Raw genomic sequence first — 17,230 nt, forward strand, 5'->3', positions numbered from 1 at the left:
AAATGTACAAGGCCTGTGTTGCATGGTATGGTCTTTCGTTAACTCCCTTGCCTGCCTTCACGGCTAACCTGCCTTCATAACTTCACGCACATAAAGCCCGCATGCACTGAACGGGCACGTCGCGCTCCCGTCGAGCGTTTGCAGGGCAACCGCCATCGCCATTGTTGCTGCCAGCATGGTCGTCCCACGCTACATCCATGCTGCTTCTTCCTCCGCCAGCTCCGGAGCCGCCACAGCAGAGTCGGCGCCGGCTGGCGCTAGCATCAATGGCGTCAGAGGCAGCAATGATATGACCACCCGCGACCCCAGCGCTTCCCGGCCCGACGAGAGCGATCGCCCCAGCGAAAGTGTCAATGCCGCTTTTCGCGACGTCATGCTTACCCGCCTAGCAGCGCTAGAAAGCGAGGTACAGCAGCTGCGTGCGGCGGGGAGCCGCCAGGCTGGTGGAGGTGACAGAAAGATGGGGCTGCAGCAGGGTCGGAAGGCAGCAGATGGGGGCACCCAGGAACACGTGGCGGCTGCGGCTGCGCCAGGTGCGGAAGGTGTAACTAAGGGGAAGGAAGCAAGCGGCGGTGACAACACAGGCAACCAGGGTAGCACGACGGAGGCGGTAGCCGAAGAGCTCTCTAAGCTGCACCCCAAGATCGTCCGGCTGGTGCACTCTGGTGAGATAGACGGGATGCAGGAGCCAGAGCGGGGGCTAGCTGGATGTCTGCTTGTTGGGGCAAATGTGAAAGGAACCGTAACTTCTGTGCCAAGCGGGTGGGATTGGGTAGCTCATGCAGTCTGGAAGACCGAAACTGCTACAAGAGGTGCACTGTTCCACTGTCCTGCTGATGCGTTCCTTGTTCATCCATCTTCCTCCTACCATTTCGCGCGGCTGCCTGGGGGCTGTTTGACTTCCTACCCTAGCCGCCGGCGCACCAACCTACCTATCCTCCTCCCCTTCCTTCCTTATACTATCTTCGTGAAGGCTACTTGGAGTCGCTACACCACTTGCGCCAGAGGTTGATGGTGGATGAGTGGGAGGGTGGTGGCCGGCAGCGGGCACTTCAGCGCGGTGTGGCAGAGTTCGAGGGACAGTGGGTGGAGAAGAGGGTGGAGCTGGGCTGGGAGGAGTGGGAGGAGCTGTCACAGCTGTACAAGGTACGGTAGGGAATGTGGGGTCGGGCATGGAACGGGGGTGAAGGAGAGGGCTGCGGTGACTAGGGGCGCTGTCGAGACGGGGCAGTGGCTGATAAGGACAAGGCGAAAGGGTCGGAAGCCGCTCCTGCGGGAGAGCAGTGACCAGCAGAGGAGGGAGGGAGGCGAGGGAAGGAGGCAGCTATTGCGTATTGCTGTGGCCACATGCCTCGTGGTGCGGATGCAAACCTCACCATTGTGTCGACGTTGAAGTCGAAGCGCCCAACTGAGGTGCGGGGTTTAGACAAGGGCCAACACAGCAGCTCCGGTGTCACACACCCGGGGTCAGCAACCCCCATTGATGACTCTGTTCCATGATCGCTTTCATTATGTACTCACCCGCTTGGGCTGCATTTCACCCTACATGAACCCTAAAGCCCTCTACCCTCTTCCCTCGCCCACCGAGGCTCCTTCTCCTCCTTCCCCCCTTCCCCGGCTTCCTGGCAGGATCCCGAGAACCTGGAGGTGATCCGTGACCCACGGGTCCGAAGTGCAGCGCGCGCGACGCTGCAGCGCGTGTTGGATGAACGGCACGAGAAGGTACGGGAGGCAGCCACGCATCTCGCCAAGGAGCTGGCTGACGGAGTGGCCAATGGGCCTGGGAACCTCATCTCAGGGCTGTTGGGTCTGCTGCCGTTGCCGGGCTTCCTCAAGGGCAAGTGAGGAGCTCAGCGTCAGGATTGGGAAAGAGCAATCCCTGGAGTATGAATGGAAAGTGAGGCTGGAGCGGCTATGCGTTCTTGTCAATTCCGCTTGCCATCTTCAGCTGCAGATGAGAGCGGAGGTCGTACACAGCGGATAGGGATGGGTGGTGTGCCATGGGAAAGGTGATGGGATGGGATGGGATGCCGTGGGGTAGGTGGTGTGCAGGTTACCTGCCGAGGCAAAGGCGTGGGGGATTGCCTGGGTGGTTGGTTTGATATGGTAGCTTGTTGTTGTTGTTGTTGTTGGCGCATTTCAAGTAGTAATTGGTAGGCAGTAAGGTGGGTATGCAGGCTGCGACCTTCTACGCGGCCTTGGCTAGGCGAGCAGGTGCAGTGCAGATGATAGCCGTGGGTGGAAAAACCTATCTGGGGTAGAACACGGCGCGTGATGAGGCCGTCAAGGCTTGCCCTTGTACAGCTACACTGTCCAGAAGGATGTTATTCCAGCATGAAACCCAAAGGATCTCTTGTAAAGCAGCGAGTTCCTGATCTCCTTACCCTGCGGCCATGCTATTGATGTCATCACAGGTGCATTGCCAACACTGATGCAGCCTCCAGTCCCGTCCGGATGTCCACCAATAACCAGTGCCAGGGCTGCACCCAGGGAAAAGTCCCTAGGGAGAAAGTCCCGGCAGTGCTGAGAGCAGCACCACGCAGACGGCATCAAGGTGAAGCCGCAGCCCCGCCCTGACCAGGAAGGCCCCTGCTGCGGTCAATCCTAAGGAAGACGGCTCGTATGGTGAGAAAGATCTGAACACAGAAACACAACTGCAACACTGACGACATCCCTTTCCTGGCTCTTCTGCATCTGGCCAACATGCACATGTACCACCCCGGCCGCACTTCTGCAGTCGATCTCCTTACGCTCCACCGGGCCGAAGCACACGCTGTTTAGTGCCCCCTCATACTTCTCACCCTGTTGAGTAATCGCGATGCAGAGCGGCACCGCCTCCTCTGTATTGTACACTGTTCCAATCCGGCCAGGCACACATGAAGCCCTAAAAACCCAGTTCTCGATTTCAACACCCCCCATCACCATGACCATGACTCCTTTCCACAACCAGCTTAACCCAGACAACATATCCTACTACGGTCCACCAATTGGGGAGGAATGGCAGCCCTCCGTCGGGGTGGTGGTGGTGATTGGGGTGTGTGTGTGTGCCCTCGGCAACGAGCCCGCCTTGCTGCACCGCAGCAGCAGCAGCCACGTTGTCATCACGTCGGCGTTGTGTCGTCAGTCGGGGTTGTGTCGGTCTTGCGTGCGAGCTGCTCTTTGAGTCTCAGCGCTGTGGTGTATGCGGCCTTCTTGTTGGCCCCCAGGTTGGCCACCACCTGAAGAGGGAGAACGGGAGGGGGAGGAAGGGGGGACGGCAGCAAAGAACGGAGAGGCAGAATCGGAAAAGATGGAAAGAATGCACACTCTACAGAGTTTCAGGAGGCGAAACGCTATCAGCAGGCCGACATTTTCAGTTGGCAAGGGAGGGGGCAAGAAGGCAGCGTGGAGAAGCGGAATGACAAGGACACTGCGAGGTTGCAGATCGGGTAAGCCACGGACACATTAATGGTTCAGTTCGTGTACAGTTACTTGAAATTCATGTTCCAAGTTGTTCTCCTTTTCCAACCTCATCTTCCTCCTGAAGTCTGCTCTCCAGTCCGAGCCATATCTGCACTGATTCGGCATTTTGCCCCCTTTTTCATATAACCTCCCACCCTTACGCACCTCCTTCACCGCCGCAGACACGGGCATTTCCGCCTCCAGCAGCTCCCGCAGCACCCGCTCTATGGCTCCAGAACCAACACCCGCTGCAGCAGCCGCTGCTCCGGTTCCGAAACCAGCTCCAGCACCGCCTTCCGCCGACGAAGCAGTTGTCCTCAGCCCCAACGGCCCGCCGCAGCCCTCTATGAGCAGACAGATCTCCCCGCGTGCCTCACGTACCTCCCCAAACTCCCGCAGCGCACCCTCCAGTGTCGACCTGCCAGCCGATGGCGATTTAGTTTGGTGCCGTAACCCAGTGCATGGACCGGGCTCAGACAACTACAGGGACCAAGGCACAGGCCTCCGGGACATGGGCACTTTCACTTAGCAAAGTGTGATGCGATAGCGCTGGTGGTCACGGACTAGCACTGCACTGCAACTAGTAACCGCAGCAGCGCCAGCAGCCAGCGCACAGGACACACTCCACTTCATTCCTTTCCTTCCCACAATCTCTTCCTGCTCCGACGCAGTGCTCCTCTCCTCAACCGCCAACTCACCTGACACCTCAGGCCGATGCCTTCCTTACCTAAAGTACTCCTCATGCACTTTGCTGATCTCCCGGGCGACGCAGCAGCGGCGACTGCCCCCCAGCACCTCCACGCAGTCCCGCAGGACGGCGGCCAGGCCGTGGGGGGCCGCGTAAAGCACCAGGGTGCCGGGCTGGGCGGCAAGGCGCTCCAGCGCCTGGCGCCGCGCACCTGCAGCGACAGCAACCCTCCAGGGAGGCATCAGGAGGGAAACCAAATCAGGCCAGTAGCATCAAAGTGCATGTACCAGTCCTACTCGACACGCTGCCAAGAAGTCAGTTCGCCAGAAATTCCAATGAAAACCTGCCGAGAAGAAGTGCGATAGCTACGTGACACGCGACAGCCCCATTGACCACGTCCCTGTAAAATACCTGTGAATACCTGTGAATAGGCTCATTTGGACTAGCTGCACTAGCTGCACCTTTTTAGGTGCGATGCCCAGTACCTCATCCGCACCTCTACCTTCTAGATCACACTACCCAGCACTACCAGCACTTCCTCAGCAACTCACTCCACCATTGGCCCCCCAGGTCGCCAACCTCCCGCACCCAACTGACCTGATTTTGGTGGCAGGAAGCCCGCGAAGGTGAAGGACCCCGTGTGCAGTCCCGAGCCCACCAGTGCCGTCACGAAGGCGCACGGCCCCGGCAGCGCCACCACCCGCACACCCGCCGCCACCGCCGCCGCCACCACGATATGACCGGGGTCAGAGATGCCCGGCATGCCCGCGTCGCTAACCAACCCCACGGGCTGAAACACGGCGTGCGTGTTCGCGTGTTTCCCCATGTTTGGGTTTTATGCGAGCGTATGAGGAAGTGGACGGGTTTGGCCCCGGGAAAGGGTGGAGGTCCAGAGCGCCGGTGCGCGGAGGGAAAACATGGTACACGGAACGTGGTTGGGGAAGTGGAGGTGTGAATGAATGATATGGGGCAATGTAAGGAAAAAAAGGGCCAAAAGGAAGGGCGCAGCAAAGCATGGAACCGCAGAGACCAGAAGCGCTTCAGGTGTTCGACAAGGCAGCACAACGCAATAATACAGCGCAACTCACGCACATGCCAGAAGGTGGGCACGTGGTAACGCCAGATGGCACGAACCCACGTAACCTCCAATCCCCCTCCGTCCCCCCTACCTCCCCCTGCTGCAGCCGTTGCATCACCCTGGCCAGCCGCTGTTTTTCATTGTGTTCGTGGCAGCTAAGAACCTCCAGGTGCCGTATGCCCTGCAGGCGGGGACCGAGCGCGGCGGACAGGAAAGAGAAGGCTCTTGGGGCGGGGTAAGCTGGCTAGGGCTTCCGGAAAAAGAGGGTGAGCATGAAGCTGGTAGAGGCCAAGACCTGGAGAAGGATCTGGGATGGTTGCAGCTGCGGGACGCGCGGGAAGGGGATGCGGGGTGCCGGGTCGGGGCTCACCAGGAAGTTCAGCAGCTTGCGTGTGTGGCGGGTGTCCTCTGCTAGCAGCAGATTGACACGGCGCAGCGTGTCAGAGGCTCGGAGAGTGATGTCGCGCAGGTTGCCAATTGGTGTGGGAATGACGTACAAGCCCGGCGGCAGCGGGCCTTCCTCCGCGGCGGAGGCAGCGGAGACAGCGGCAGCATCACGAAGGCTGCCTAGGCCGGGGCCAGCGCCGCCGTCGGCGTCGCTGGAGACGTCGCAAGTAGGCTCGGCGGCGACTGCGGAGGACGATAAGGCGGTATTTGATGATGATATCGCTGGGGAAGGAGAGGTGGTTTGTTGCTTAGCAAGTTGAGGAGACCTTGCTGGCTGTAAGCTTCTGGGTTTGGGAAAAAGCACCAAAACTGGTATGGTGTAGCGTGTTACCTGGGACGGAGGCGAAATCCGTAGGAAGCAAGTCAGTTGGGTGTGCGGAAGATTCTCGGGCTGAAAGTGAGTATCGCTGAAATGTGGTCGAGGCAAAACGCAGATAGAAGCTCTTGAGGAAATGCCGTGCAGAGGCTCTCAGTACGCCGGTAGTGCCGACAAACTTGTATGCTTGCATGTTAGTCTAGCGACGATGCTTCGGCACAAAGCGATTGCCTTCAGGCGATTGGCCGTTGTCAAAATTACCGTACACGCAATCCGTACCGAGTTTTTGTCGCCCTGCACTTTTGCCATTGTAGCCTTGACGTGGTCGATACACCCATAGCACAAGATAACCTAAAGTGCAATTCAACGATGAGGTTCTTATTTGTAGCAACGTTTGGATTGCATAGCTTGGCGGCAGCATAAAACTCAAACAGAATTGGAAAAGGCGAAGAAGGACGGCTTCTCGCTCTGCTGTCTCCAAGCTAAGGTGGGCGCTTTCAACATACTAGGGGCTCCCGTATTTGTTTTGAAGTCAGGGTCCAAAGCCTTTCATCGTGTGCGGAAACAGGGCATGGAGGCAACAGCATCAAATACTATTGCTGTGAGATGTCGTTTGGCTTATTTTGGGCACCATCGGCAGAAGGGGTGATGGACGCCGAGCCGATGAGCCTGCCTTGGCTGTCGGAGTTCTTTTGCGCATCCTGAAATCTCCAACGATAACCCAAGCGCCTCGAACATGGCGCACGAAATTCCTCCACAGTTCCGTGCAGTTCTTAATCCGCGGGAGTCTCCGGTAGGTCTTGTCGGACTTCTATCCATCTATGCCATAAGCGCCCAAGGAGCCCTGGGGGAAGGGTTTACCCTCGGCTACAGCGAGCACTAAAGTATTCGGCTTGGCTTAATTCTCTCCGATTATGGCTATGTATAAAAGCGCCGGGGCCCATCCAGTGATCGCCCAACTCCCCACTCGTGACCGCCCGTCACTGCAGGCACACCGTGCTGAGCGTGTAAAGGCCCTGCATGCGGAGCTTAGCACGCCCCAAGGGTAAGTTGAATGATGTCGTTATATTTCAGCAATGGTTCCCAGAGTTATGATAATGTGCTGGATGGGTGTTGTGCGGTACTCCCAGGCACGAAGCTGACCACAAGCGGCATGACAAGCAAAACACCAAGCGAACGACAGAAATAGAGTTGTCACACCAGCTGCACAACCCATTGCGCAACTGCAACAGATCAACAGTACAAAACGGCTGCATCAATTATTGTCCTGGAAAGACACTTGGAATTGTTTCCCTTAGCCGTCAACTTTGGAACCCTTTCGGCCTCGCCTCCATGGCCTCCAACAGTCTATCGATACCCGATTGACCGCCCGCTGCCCCGCCGATGGCCCTCCTTCCATGCGGCAGTTTGCGCCACGCGGCATTTTGGTTGCCCTCCTCCTGGCCGCATCTGCTCCAGCTGTTATCCGACGCGCACCCGGAGGTGCGCATGGCCGCAGCTCACCTACTGGGCCATTTCGGCGCCGTCCTGGCGGGCCGCCGGGAGCCGAGCCTTGAAGGTCGCCTGTCGCCCAGCGCCCTGATAGATTGGGCCCTGGCGATGCTGTCACCCTCATCTCTGCTACCGGCAGCGCAGCGCATGACAGCTGACGCCAAGGTGTGGTTACACGGGGCCATTGGGAACGGCCCGTGTCTGGGCGCGGTATGACTGGGATGAGCATTCAGGTAACAATAGAGAAACATGGGGTCGGCTGCTAAGCCGTATCAATCCCGCTGGCGGCGCTGCCTCCCTTGCAGGAGTCGGCCCTCATGGCACTACACGCTTGCATCGCCGCCATGCCGCCTGCGGACGTGGCACCTTTCGCGCAGCCGCTGCTGCGCCTCACCACGGCTTTGCTGGAGGCCACCACCACCCCGCCCCGCGTACTGGGCCCACTGCTGCGGCTGCTCCTGGCGGTACTCCCGGTCGTGCCGCTGGCCGTGCTCGGTCAGGGATTCGGCGACTTGGCTGACCTCCTGTGCGGCTGGGCCCTGGAGCCACTTGTTGCATCGGACGACAGGTATGCTGATGGGGCTGTATGTCTTGAGAGTTGGGCCGCTGACAAGCAAGAAAACCGCTGCCAATGGAGGAAACTTCGCACGCACTACATATTGCGCGGCCGTTTTGCAAGTCGACAGATTGCGAAGGTAGGCTAAAGTTCGTTGTCAAGGGATACGAGCCTTTCTGAATCTGCTGTGCGGTGCATGTTGCATGCTGCCTGCCCGTGGGCCGCTTTGCAGGCAGCTAATCACCTTAATTCTACATGCGCTGCGGCCCCAGTGGCACAGCCACCCGGACCTCACAGCCTCACTCACTGACAACATGCTAAACGATGTCAAGGCTGCCGCGGCCTCCACGGCCGCTGCAACAGCGGAAGGCGGTGCCGACGCTGCCGTTCAGATGGCTTCATGTATGCAGCTGGTGCAGCTGCTGTGCGACATTTTCTCCGCGGCCTCGCTTCGCCAGCTACCGCTCGCAGGCCTGAGCCCCTCAGAGGATCTGGCGCAGGTCCCCCAGAACCTGATCCCCCAACCTCAAACTTCCACTCAGCCATACCTACAGGCGAACACTGGTGTTTTGCTTCAGAGACCTTCTCGTGTAGTTCTTGCTGGAGGCGTATTGAAATCTACAACAGCAGGCCAATACAGCATCCAAACGAATAATCAAATGCCTCAGAAACAAGTTGGGCTTGTAGGAAAGCACGCGCAGCCTGGTGCTCTCGCGGCCTCACCTCACCCCACAACAAATACACTTGGCCAGGCGGCGGATGCGTTCATGCCAAAGCAGCATGCGCCTCCTATACCACCTCTTGCCCTCACTGCCATTCTGCGCACGCGGCCGGGCGCCGCCACTGTGCGGCATCTTATCGGCCTGTACCGCCGATTATTGGCTACGCTAACAGAAGTTCGAAGCAGCGTTGGTAGGCTAGATGAGGATGCAGATGCTAGGGCTAGTTCCAACACGCGCCCTAACGGTGCTGGGACATGGACCAGCCGCCTGTGCGGTTGCATTGAGACACTTGTCGACAGCGTGGCGTCATGTGTTACGGGTATCGACCCGCGGGACGTGGACGATGTGTTGGAGGGCTTCGACGATGACATCACAAGGCACCTTGCTGCGCTTACGCTACGGGATCAGGGCCAAGGCTCTACTGCCAGCACGTCGGCTAGCCAGGCCAGCACAGTGGCTGCGCCCAGCTTGTCCTGGTCCTTGGACGAGGCGGCGGGCATCTTTGGTCCTGTAGGCGCCGTGCTGGCTGCGGCAGCGCCGGAGACTCCGAGTGTTTGTGTTGATGCAAAGGTGGTAAATGCAGATGGAGCTGCGCGTGGCGGCAGTGAAGACGGTAGGAGTTCAGCGCCACGTACACTTGCAGTGGAGCCGTGCAACGCACTATTAACCTCGGGGATTGAGAGCCGCGGCACTGCGCTGCGTTTATGGATCTTCCGAACCGCGTTGGAGTGGGCGCTGTCATCGCTAGGCGCGGCGGTGGACGGCGAGGAGGGCGCAAGGCCTGGCGCGGACGCAGAGGCCCTAATGGGTTGTGCATTGCGGCTACTTGATAGGGCTTCTGCACCGGGTGAAGCCAGGTGTATGCTGCTGGAGCTTGTTTTGGAGGGCCAGGCAGGGAGCATAGGCGTGTGTGCCCTCAGGCAAGTCCCCATGGCGCGGCACGGCAGGGCGCCTGGTGGCACGGCATACACCCCGGATTTGGATGCACGTGACTGTTATACCTTAATACGTGCTCCTTGACGAGGGGAAAGCGATGATTGTTACTGCAACCGGTAGGTGAATCATTGGCTGCCTAAGCCGGAAGGCATTGAAGAGGAACGTTTGCGGAAGTTTTGCTATAATTGTCTCCCTGCGCCGCAATTCCACATAGGTCATCTCCTTGCGCATCGTCAGTGGCTGCTGCGGCGAAGCTCCTTCATGCGCTGCTGTCACGACGGGAGCTGGCGACGACCACCTTGGAGTGGCTACTGGGTGACCTGTGCCTGCACTTGGCGGCGTTGCAGCCGGGAGCAGCCATGCTTGCGGCACTTCAAACGCATTCACATCTCTACCGCTCTCCATTGGCAGGGGCAACGGGCTTGGAGGGCGGTGTCGGGGACACCGGTGCCGCGGCTGCGGCTGCATTCGACTGCGCAGTGCTGCAGGCAGCCTGTCAACGAGGTTGGCTATCAGACAAGAGCCTCTTCCGGATTGAGGCCTTAATATGGGCCGCGCTGTGCGCCTCTAGGACGAAGCCCGCTTCGCAAGCGACCCCAACAACAGAGTCCCGGGAATCCAGCACAGCACAAGCTGTATTGCTGTCCTCCAAGGGTGTAAGAGCCAGGGGTGGCCTGGCGGTCTTGCCGGCGAAAGATAGGGGCGGAACCAGCAAACGGACAGCTACTGCGCCAACACGACTGGAGCAGCGGCCCTCATTGCCGTCGTCTGTTGCACTGGCTCTCTGCGACGCCTGGGCAGCGGCAGCGGTTGGTCTGATAGCGGTGGTCTACAATAAAGGACGGACATCCTGCGCAGCAGCGACGATTGGGACTCGCCGCTCACACGAGCACGCCCAGCCGGAGTCCGCAGCAGCGGCCCAGGACGCTAGGTGGCAAGCAATAGCAAACGGCCTGGCAGCAGCACCACCCACAGTTGCAAGAGCCTGCTGCGCAGCCTACCTTCACACAATCCACAGCCTGCAGGCCGGTTCTTTGATCGCGGGCAACGACACGTCTGTAGATACAGGCCTCAAGCTGCGTACATTATTGGCGGTTCAGCGTCTCATTAAGCACCCTGTGGTTGCGGGATCGGGCGCTCTCCGCTGTGAGCAGCTGTTCCGGCTAGCAATGGAGGCCATTTCAGCTGGCGCAGTTAGCTGGGACGCCCGCATACGCGTCGCTTCTGCTGAATGTGCGGCCGATCTTGTTGCAAATGTGCTGCGGCCGCTGCAGCAGCCGGCGCCGTTGGCAATGTCCGCTTCTGGCATTGGAGCCCCAGCCATTGGAGTTCTTGAATGGACGTTGGCAGGTCCGGTAACCCCACCGCAGCCGCCGCGACCAGAATCATTCGGCCCACTGGTGGCGCTGGCGCTGGATGCCATGGCTGACCTGTCACCCGATGTGGCGACGGCGGCGTTGCGCCTGGCGACAGAATTGTCTGAGGCGGCACTCTTGGCGATGCTGCGTGGCCCGCCCTCGTGTTGCACTTGGGTGCCAGACTGGCAGGACTCGCTGGGTGTTGCGCCGGCAATGCGTGCGCCGCGCGTACAACAGGTGGCCCGGCTGCTGGAGCTGATCTTCCAGTCGGCAGCGACAACGCAAGGCAACGTGCTGCTCCGGAAGCGCATTCCCGCGGCATCATCTGCGGGCTCAGGCGCAGGCGAGGATGGCGACGGCGGTGGAAGGTTGGAGGCGCTTCAACGCCTGGCTCTGGGCATGTTGCCAGCCGAGGTGTCTGTGCAGGCCGCGGCTGATTCCGCCGGCGGCGGCAGCACCGTGGCCGCCAGCAACAGCAGCTTACCGGTGGCTGTAACTGGGGGAAAATGGAACCATGCGTCGGGTGCCGTCGACCGCAGCGGTGCTGCGCTTGTCTGGTTGGCGCTACAGGAGGGGTCCAAGCATATTGTGGCGGCACGTCTGCGGACGCACTTGGGCGGACCAACTCAGACCTTGGGCGTATTGGAGCGAATGCTACAGGTTGGGCATGAGGATGGATGGTTAGCTTTGAGAAGTGCGCTACGGCGGCTTTTGGGGCGGCCTTCTTCCTCTTTTGCAATGTCGTGAAGAGCGGCGGCATTAGGGACTAAAATCACAAGCGCTTTATGACTGCGGACATGCGCATGAGCCATTCGTCCTCCTTGTGTGACATGCATCGGAACGTAAGGCCACGAGTTATAGCAGTTTTCCCTAAATCGTGACCCGTTGGGCGCTGCTGGATCAAGATTTACAGACATTAAGCGTTACATAATGTTGCCCCTTGCAGATGACGTATGCACGGCTCTCCCAGGAGCGGCGCGACGCAGGCTCTGGGGGCGTGGGCGCGTCAGGCCACGAGTCTGCTTGGCTGGCTCTGGAGCTTGTGGGCGCACTCGAGCGGGCTGTGGCGCACGCGGCGGAGGGGCATGCGGGTCGCGACCTGTTGCCACAACCGGTCCTGGCCTTCTTAACTGCTAACAAAAAAGTAAGACCACTTCAGCGCAAGCTTGCGTGACAAAGATACTGGCACACTTGCCTTCGCACACTCCAGACTTCCAAGATCACGAACATGTTTCATGTTCCCCAGCCCACTTATGGTCTGTTGCTGTTCACGTCTTGTAACAATGCGAACCCAGGTATCATGTTCTACCGCTTTTGTGAGTGGGTTCACCTGTGTCAGTATCCGCCGGTGATGGGTGGGTGGCGATGGTGGGTGACAAGGGGAAGCGCCAATGGTCTTACTGTCCGTTTGCGTTCTGCAAATGGCATGGTTATCAGTTCTTGCTTCAAATAAGTACTTATCAAACCCCTACCCCACTGTCCCACACGCGTTTGCAGGTGTGTGAGGAATGGTTCACTCGTGGGCGGGAGCTGCTCGCGCGCATCGCAGCGCTGGCATCCGCACACCACCACGTGGCGCACCATGGGCTGATGCGCCTGAGCGACTTGCGCCTTACGATGCGTCAGCTGTTGAACAGCCTGGCCAAGGAGCGCAGCAAGGCTGCGGCAGTGTCAGGCGGGGCACCGCAAGCAGATGCCAAAGGCGACGGCGCGGGCGGTGGCGGCGCAGCCAGACCGCTGGGCGTAGCTGGCGCTGCGGCCGCATCAGCCCCGGGATCCAATGCTGCTGTGGATGCGCCATCGCAGGCAGCCCATACAGCTTCGCGGCATGCCAGTAAGCAGCTGCAGCGCCGTGGGGGTACGGTAGGGGATGCTGCGCCTGCCCAGCAGCCGCCTCATCCTTCGGCGGTCGCACCCGCCCCGGCAGCGGCTGGAGGAGCTGTGCCAGGGGTCGCCATGGCCGACGAAGCTGCTGCCGCTCCGTCTCCGATGCAGCAGCTTGAAAGCAGCCTATCCCGCCTGGCCCTCTCTGTAGTGGAAATCCTTAAGCTGGTGGGCTCCGCCTTGCTTGCTATGGGCGAGGCAGACAGTTTGCAGGTAGTCCACGCGCCGTTTCCCATATGTACCCATGTGATCTGTTATAGCATGAGCTTAGGGGGCCGTTGTTCAGGGCGGCTTTTTGTCCTCGTGTTCATTTCTCATTGCGGTGACTTCGCGCTCAGCAAAATAACATTGCTTTTCATGCAACAAATGTAACAAGGGCGGCCCCTTGCCGACTAAAGCTGCGGTTGCCGGTGCGGCATTCACAGGGCCTGCACACCTGGGCTGTCCGCGAATTTGAGCCTCTGCTCCAGGGAGCGCACCTGCCGGGCGCTTCCGCCCTCGCCGCGGCTACGGCCGCAGCTGCCGCGGACGTGCTGGCGTCCGGCGAGTCACGACTGGGCACTGCAGGGCTGAGCACCGCGAAAAGGCGACCAGAGCCGATGCGCGGAGCACGTAGCGGCGGTGGCAACAAACATCAAAAGGTCAGGCCGGACTAGGCGACATCCTTTTGTATACGGTTTTGCCTCGGCTGGGGGTTTCGCAGGTTCGAGATTCTGTTCGTATTGCAGAGCATGGCATGCCAAGCTAATAGCTAACAGTTGCTCTTGTTGTGCATGCTGCGCCAATCCACAACATGTCTTCACAGCAAAAGAGCCCGCTGTCCGAAGCAAATGATACCTGGCTTTCCTGCGTTCATGGTGTTTTGATACTGGGGCAGACTGTAGCCATCAGCTGGGTACTCCGGTGAATTTTGGGAACTTCTTGCCGCTTGCCTGGTACACTTACGCTTCTTGTGTGCAATGCCGCAGGACGCCTTCGCTTGGCTTCTGGGCCTGAGTCAGCAGGCGGCTGGCTCCTACGAGCAGGCGCTCTTATCCTATAACTCATTCCTTGCGCCCGCGCAAGCTCCCGCCACCTCTCTAAGTGCCACCGGCAGCCCTGGCAGCGGCAACGGTGCCGCTGCTGCTCCAGGGCCAAGCCCTAGCACGGCACTGGAGCTTGCAGCCGCCGCTCAAAGCTTCGTGGTGGAGCGAGTGGCCGAATGCTACGCGGCATTGACCGACTGGTCAGGGCTCCAGGTGCGTCAGGGCACCAGCTCCTTAAAAGGCAGCGACAGAACAGCCCGATGGCAGGCCGCTGCGTGGTAAGGGCCAGAATCATTACTGCGATCAGACCGTAGGGTCTGTGCCATGCATGCGCACATGCGCCCCACGGAAAGAGAGATTTTCTCCAGTTACTAGAGACGCATAACCTGGCCTAAACTGGCATATAACCTGCAGGGTCTGGTGGGCGCCTTCTCTCGCACCGCAGCCACCGAGTCCGCCGTAGCGGGCTGGTGGCCAGCGATGGCGGCTTCCATTGAGCATAGGTTCCGTGCTCTGGCAGCCTTCGACACGGCGGTACGGTCCGTTTCTTCCTCAGAACTGGTGAGTCGAGACACATTGTGCTGTTGTGAAGGGTTTTGATTCGGCGCGTAGCTGCCCAAGTTACGCACACTGTTTTTGCGAAAATACTGCCATCTTGTGTCACGACACGGCGAAGTACTTGAAGTACGTGTTGGCTTGAAGACGCGCCCGATCCTTTTGCTTGCAAGAATGATATGTACTGTTCCTATTGGTAGGTGTGTAAAACTCTACCGGACTAGAATTTTCCATTCGTTCGTCTGGCTGGGCTCTTGGTTTTTCGCCTTTCCGTTAGGTTATGCTAATCTCCTCGCGACAGGTACCCGGCGATTCTTCCAATACCGTCCTGCTGGCCGCCCTCCGGGCATTGGAGGGCACAGCAGCGGCTGCAGCGCCCCGCAGTGCACATCCTTCAGGCTCCTTGGCACCCCTTTCGCCACCGCCGCGGCCCCGTTCAATGGACCTTGCAGCCGTCCGCGAGGCCACCTCCCTGGAGCTCGACCGCATTTTGGACCAGCTTCGCGCCAGCGCACTATCCGACCCGGCCGGGCAGCGGCAGTTGCTGTTGCAGATTAGCTACCTGCGCAGCGCATTGCGGTCGCTGGATGGAGAACTTGCAGCACACGGCAGCGGGGCTGCCGGCGCCCATGGCCCTTGGTGTGGACTACTTCTGCCACAGGTGCTGCATTCCGGCCAAGTAGCCGGTGAAACGACGACGGGTGCTGTCACTAGCGCAGGATTCAGCTTTGGTCTTGGCCGCGGCCTGCTGAGCCCAGACGGCGGCCTGCAAACCGCAGTTGTTCGTGATGTAGCTGTAACGGCGGGGCTGCTGCGCGCCGTGCGGGCAAGCGACCCGCGAGCCGGGCTGCCTGGGACGCAAGCTCTGCTAATTGAGAATATCCGCGCCGGGGCGGCGACGGGCAATTGGAGTCTGGCGACCCGACTGGTGCAGGCGGCTGCAGCGCGCGTGTCAGGGCTCGAGGTGGATGCCGCGGCTGGCGCCCGCGAAGTGCTCTCCATAACGCACAGCCTGGTATGTGCGGCATCTGGAAGGCTCATGCCGGGACAAGTCGTGGAGTTGCAGTTGCGGGCCCTACTGCCGCACTTGGGGTCTGTGGACGGACCTGCGCTCCGCCGCTTACCGCCTGGGGCTCCGTTGCACCGCGTCGTGGACGCTGATGCAGACGACCTGGCGTGTGCTTTATGCACGCTGGCACGGTGGATGCTGAAGGCAGGTGCGGTGGCGTCGAGTCACCATTCGCCTGCACCGGCCTCCCATGGCCCGCATCACCCAAGCCACATCCAGCCACATGGCAGCCAGCGGCCCCAAGGGGCAGACCAAGGCAGGCAAACCAACGGCCAGTCTCGTGCTGGCCCCCCGGGCTTCCTGCTCAACTCGCAGCAGCAGCAGCAGGAGCAGCGTAGCCTGCAGCACGCGCAGCCTGGCGTCACCGGTACGGACACCAACGTCTCCCGCCCAAGCCCTGCCACGTCTTCTGTTCCGCAGTGGCCGAGTGCGTTGGATTGGCCCGCGCTCAGCTCAAGTCTCCTTCGGGAGCTAGTTTCTGAGCATGGCATATCCTCGTGCGCCATGGCTCCGGGCCCCGGCGGCGGCGGGTCTGCGCCAGCGGCGCAGCTCGCATTCCTTCTGCCGGAAGCCCTGCTGCAGTCGTACTATGCACCAGCGTCCTGTTGCCTTCGTGCGCTGCAGCTGTCCCCGGACTTGGCGCGCGCCTGGAAGGCCTGGGGTGACCTGGTATTCAAGGCAACGAAGGAGCATCGGGCACGAGCGGCACGGCCTCCACCGCAAGCGCCTTCACCAGCAGGCGGATTAGCTAGCAGCACGTTAGGGTCTAGCAGCGGCGCGGCCGTTAGCCCTACAGGCGCATCTGTGGACGATGCATCTGGGGCCTGGGCGGCGGTGGGGTATGGCGCCGCAGCAGTGGCGTACTGCCGGTATCTTGCGCTGTCCTTTAGCCATGATACCGCTGCACGTCCCGAGGATATGTTGCCAGTGCTGCTACAGCTCCTGCACATTGTCGTGCGCCACGCCACGCCAATTGAGCATCTGCTGGAAGCACAGCTGTCGGTGGTGCCACCATTGGCATGGTCGACGATCACTCCGCAGCTGCTAGCGCAGCTCCCCAGTGCCAGCGGGGCTGCGCGGCGGCTGCTAGGCCTGCTGCTGCACGCAGTGGGCCGTGCCGCGCCGTCGTTGGTGCTATATCCAGCAGTAGTTGAAGTGCGCGCCGCGGATATGGCAGCTGCTACAGCGGCGGCTGCCGCCGCCACAGCCGCGTCTTCGGGTGAAGCCCCTGCCAAAGCTGCAATGGAATCGTCAGTGACTGGTGCCTCTATGGTTCCGGAGCTGCGGGCGCTTTTGGCGGATTTGGGTCGTAGTCGAGCAGGACTACTGGCGGGCGTGGAGGTGCTGGTTGCGGAGATGGAGAGACTGACAGTGCTGTGGGACGAGCGCTGGGCGGCTCTGCTAGCAGAAGTGGAGGTGGAAATTGCGCGCAGGTACGTTCCTGAGGGGGTGTTTTGTAGGGGCCTGGCGATGCCCTTACTGTTCTTTCGTTAGGGCACGTCGATGCGTTGATATCCTGCAGGCATCTCACGAGCTTACTCTGCCATTGCTAAAGCTATTTGAGTCTGAGCCGGTTTTCTTTCGTAGCCCCACGCACGCTTGGCCCATCCATACACCACTGCGCAGAGCCGTGAGCCTACAGGCCGAGGCTTCGCGTGTTGCGG

The 17,230-nt window shown here is 60.2% G+C and overlaps 3 protein-coding genes across 3 annotated transcripts; 2 read left to right on the forward strand and 1 right to left on the reverse strand.

Moving 5' to 3' along the window:
* Nucleotides 1–289: 289 nt before the first annotated feature.
* On the forward strand, nt 290–1,845 carry VOLCADRAFT_89632 (uncharacterized protein; the record flags this gene model as incomplete). Its single annotated transcript, XM_002949134.1, has 3 exons — nt 290–665; nt 974–1,146; nt 1,630–1,845. The coding sequence occupies 3 exons, from the start codon at nt 290–292 to the stop codon at nt 1,843–1,845; spliced, it is 765 nt and encodes a 254-aa protein (XP_002949180.1).
* A 1,256-nt stretch (nt 1,846–3,101) lies between these two features.
* Nucleotides 3,102–6,163, reverse strand: VOLCADRAFT_117121 (uncharacterized protein; the record flags this gene model as incomplete). The annotated part of the gene is made up of 7 exons (XM_002949263.1): nt 3,102–3,218; nt 3,607–3,859; nt 4,169–4,340; nt 4,727–4,919; nt 5,299–5,388; nt 5,578–5,876; nt 5,986–6,163. The coding sequence occupies 7 exons, from the start codon at nt 6,161–6,163 to the stop codon at nt 3,102–3,104; spliced, it is 1,302 nt and encodes a 433-aa protein (XP_002949309.1).
* A 543-nt stretch (nt 6,164–6,706) lies between these two features.
* On the forward strand, nt 6,707–8,029 carry VOLCADRAFT_117122 (uncharacterized protein; the record flags this gene model as incomplete). Its single annotated transcript, XM_002949135.1, has 4 exons — nt 6,707–6,763; nt 6,960–7,015; nt 7,377–7,626; nt 7,767–8,029. Coding segments are annotated over 4 exons (626 nt in total), but the record flags the coding sequence as incomplete, so codon positions are not given.
* Between the last annotated feature and the right edge of the window lie 9,201 nt (nt 8,030–17,230).

This window comes from Volvox carteri (assembly GCF_000143455.1).
Source record: "Volvox carteri f. nagariensis unplaced genomic scaffold VOLCAscaffold_13, whole genome shotgun sequence".
NCBI lineage: Eukaryota > Viridiplantae > Chlorophyta > Chlorophyceae > Chlamydomonadales > Volvocaceae > Volvox > Volvox carteri.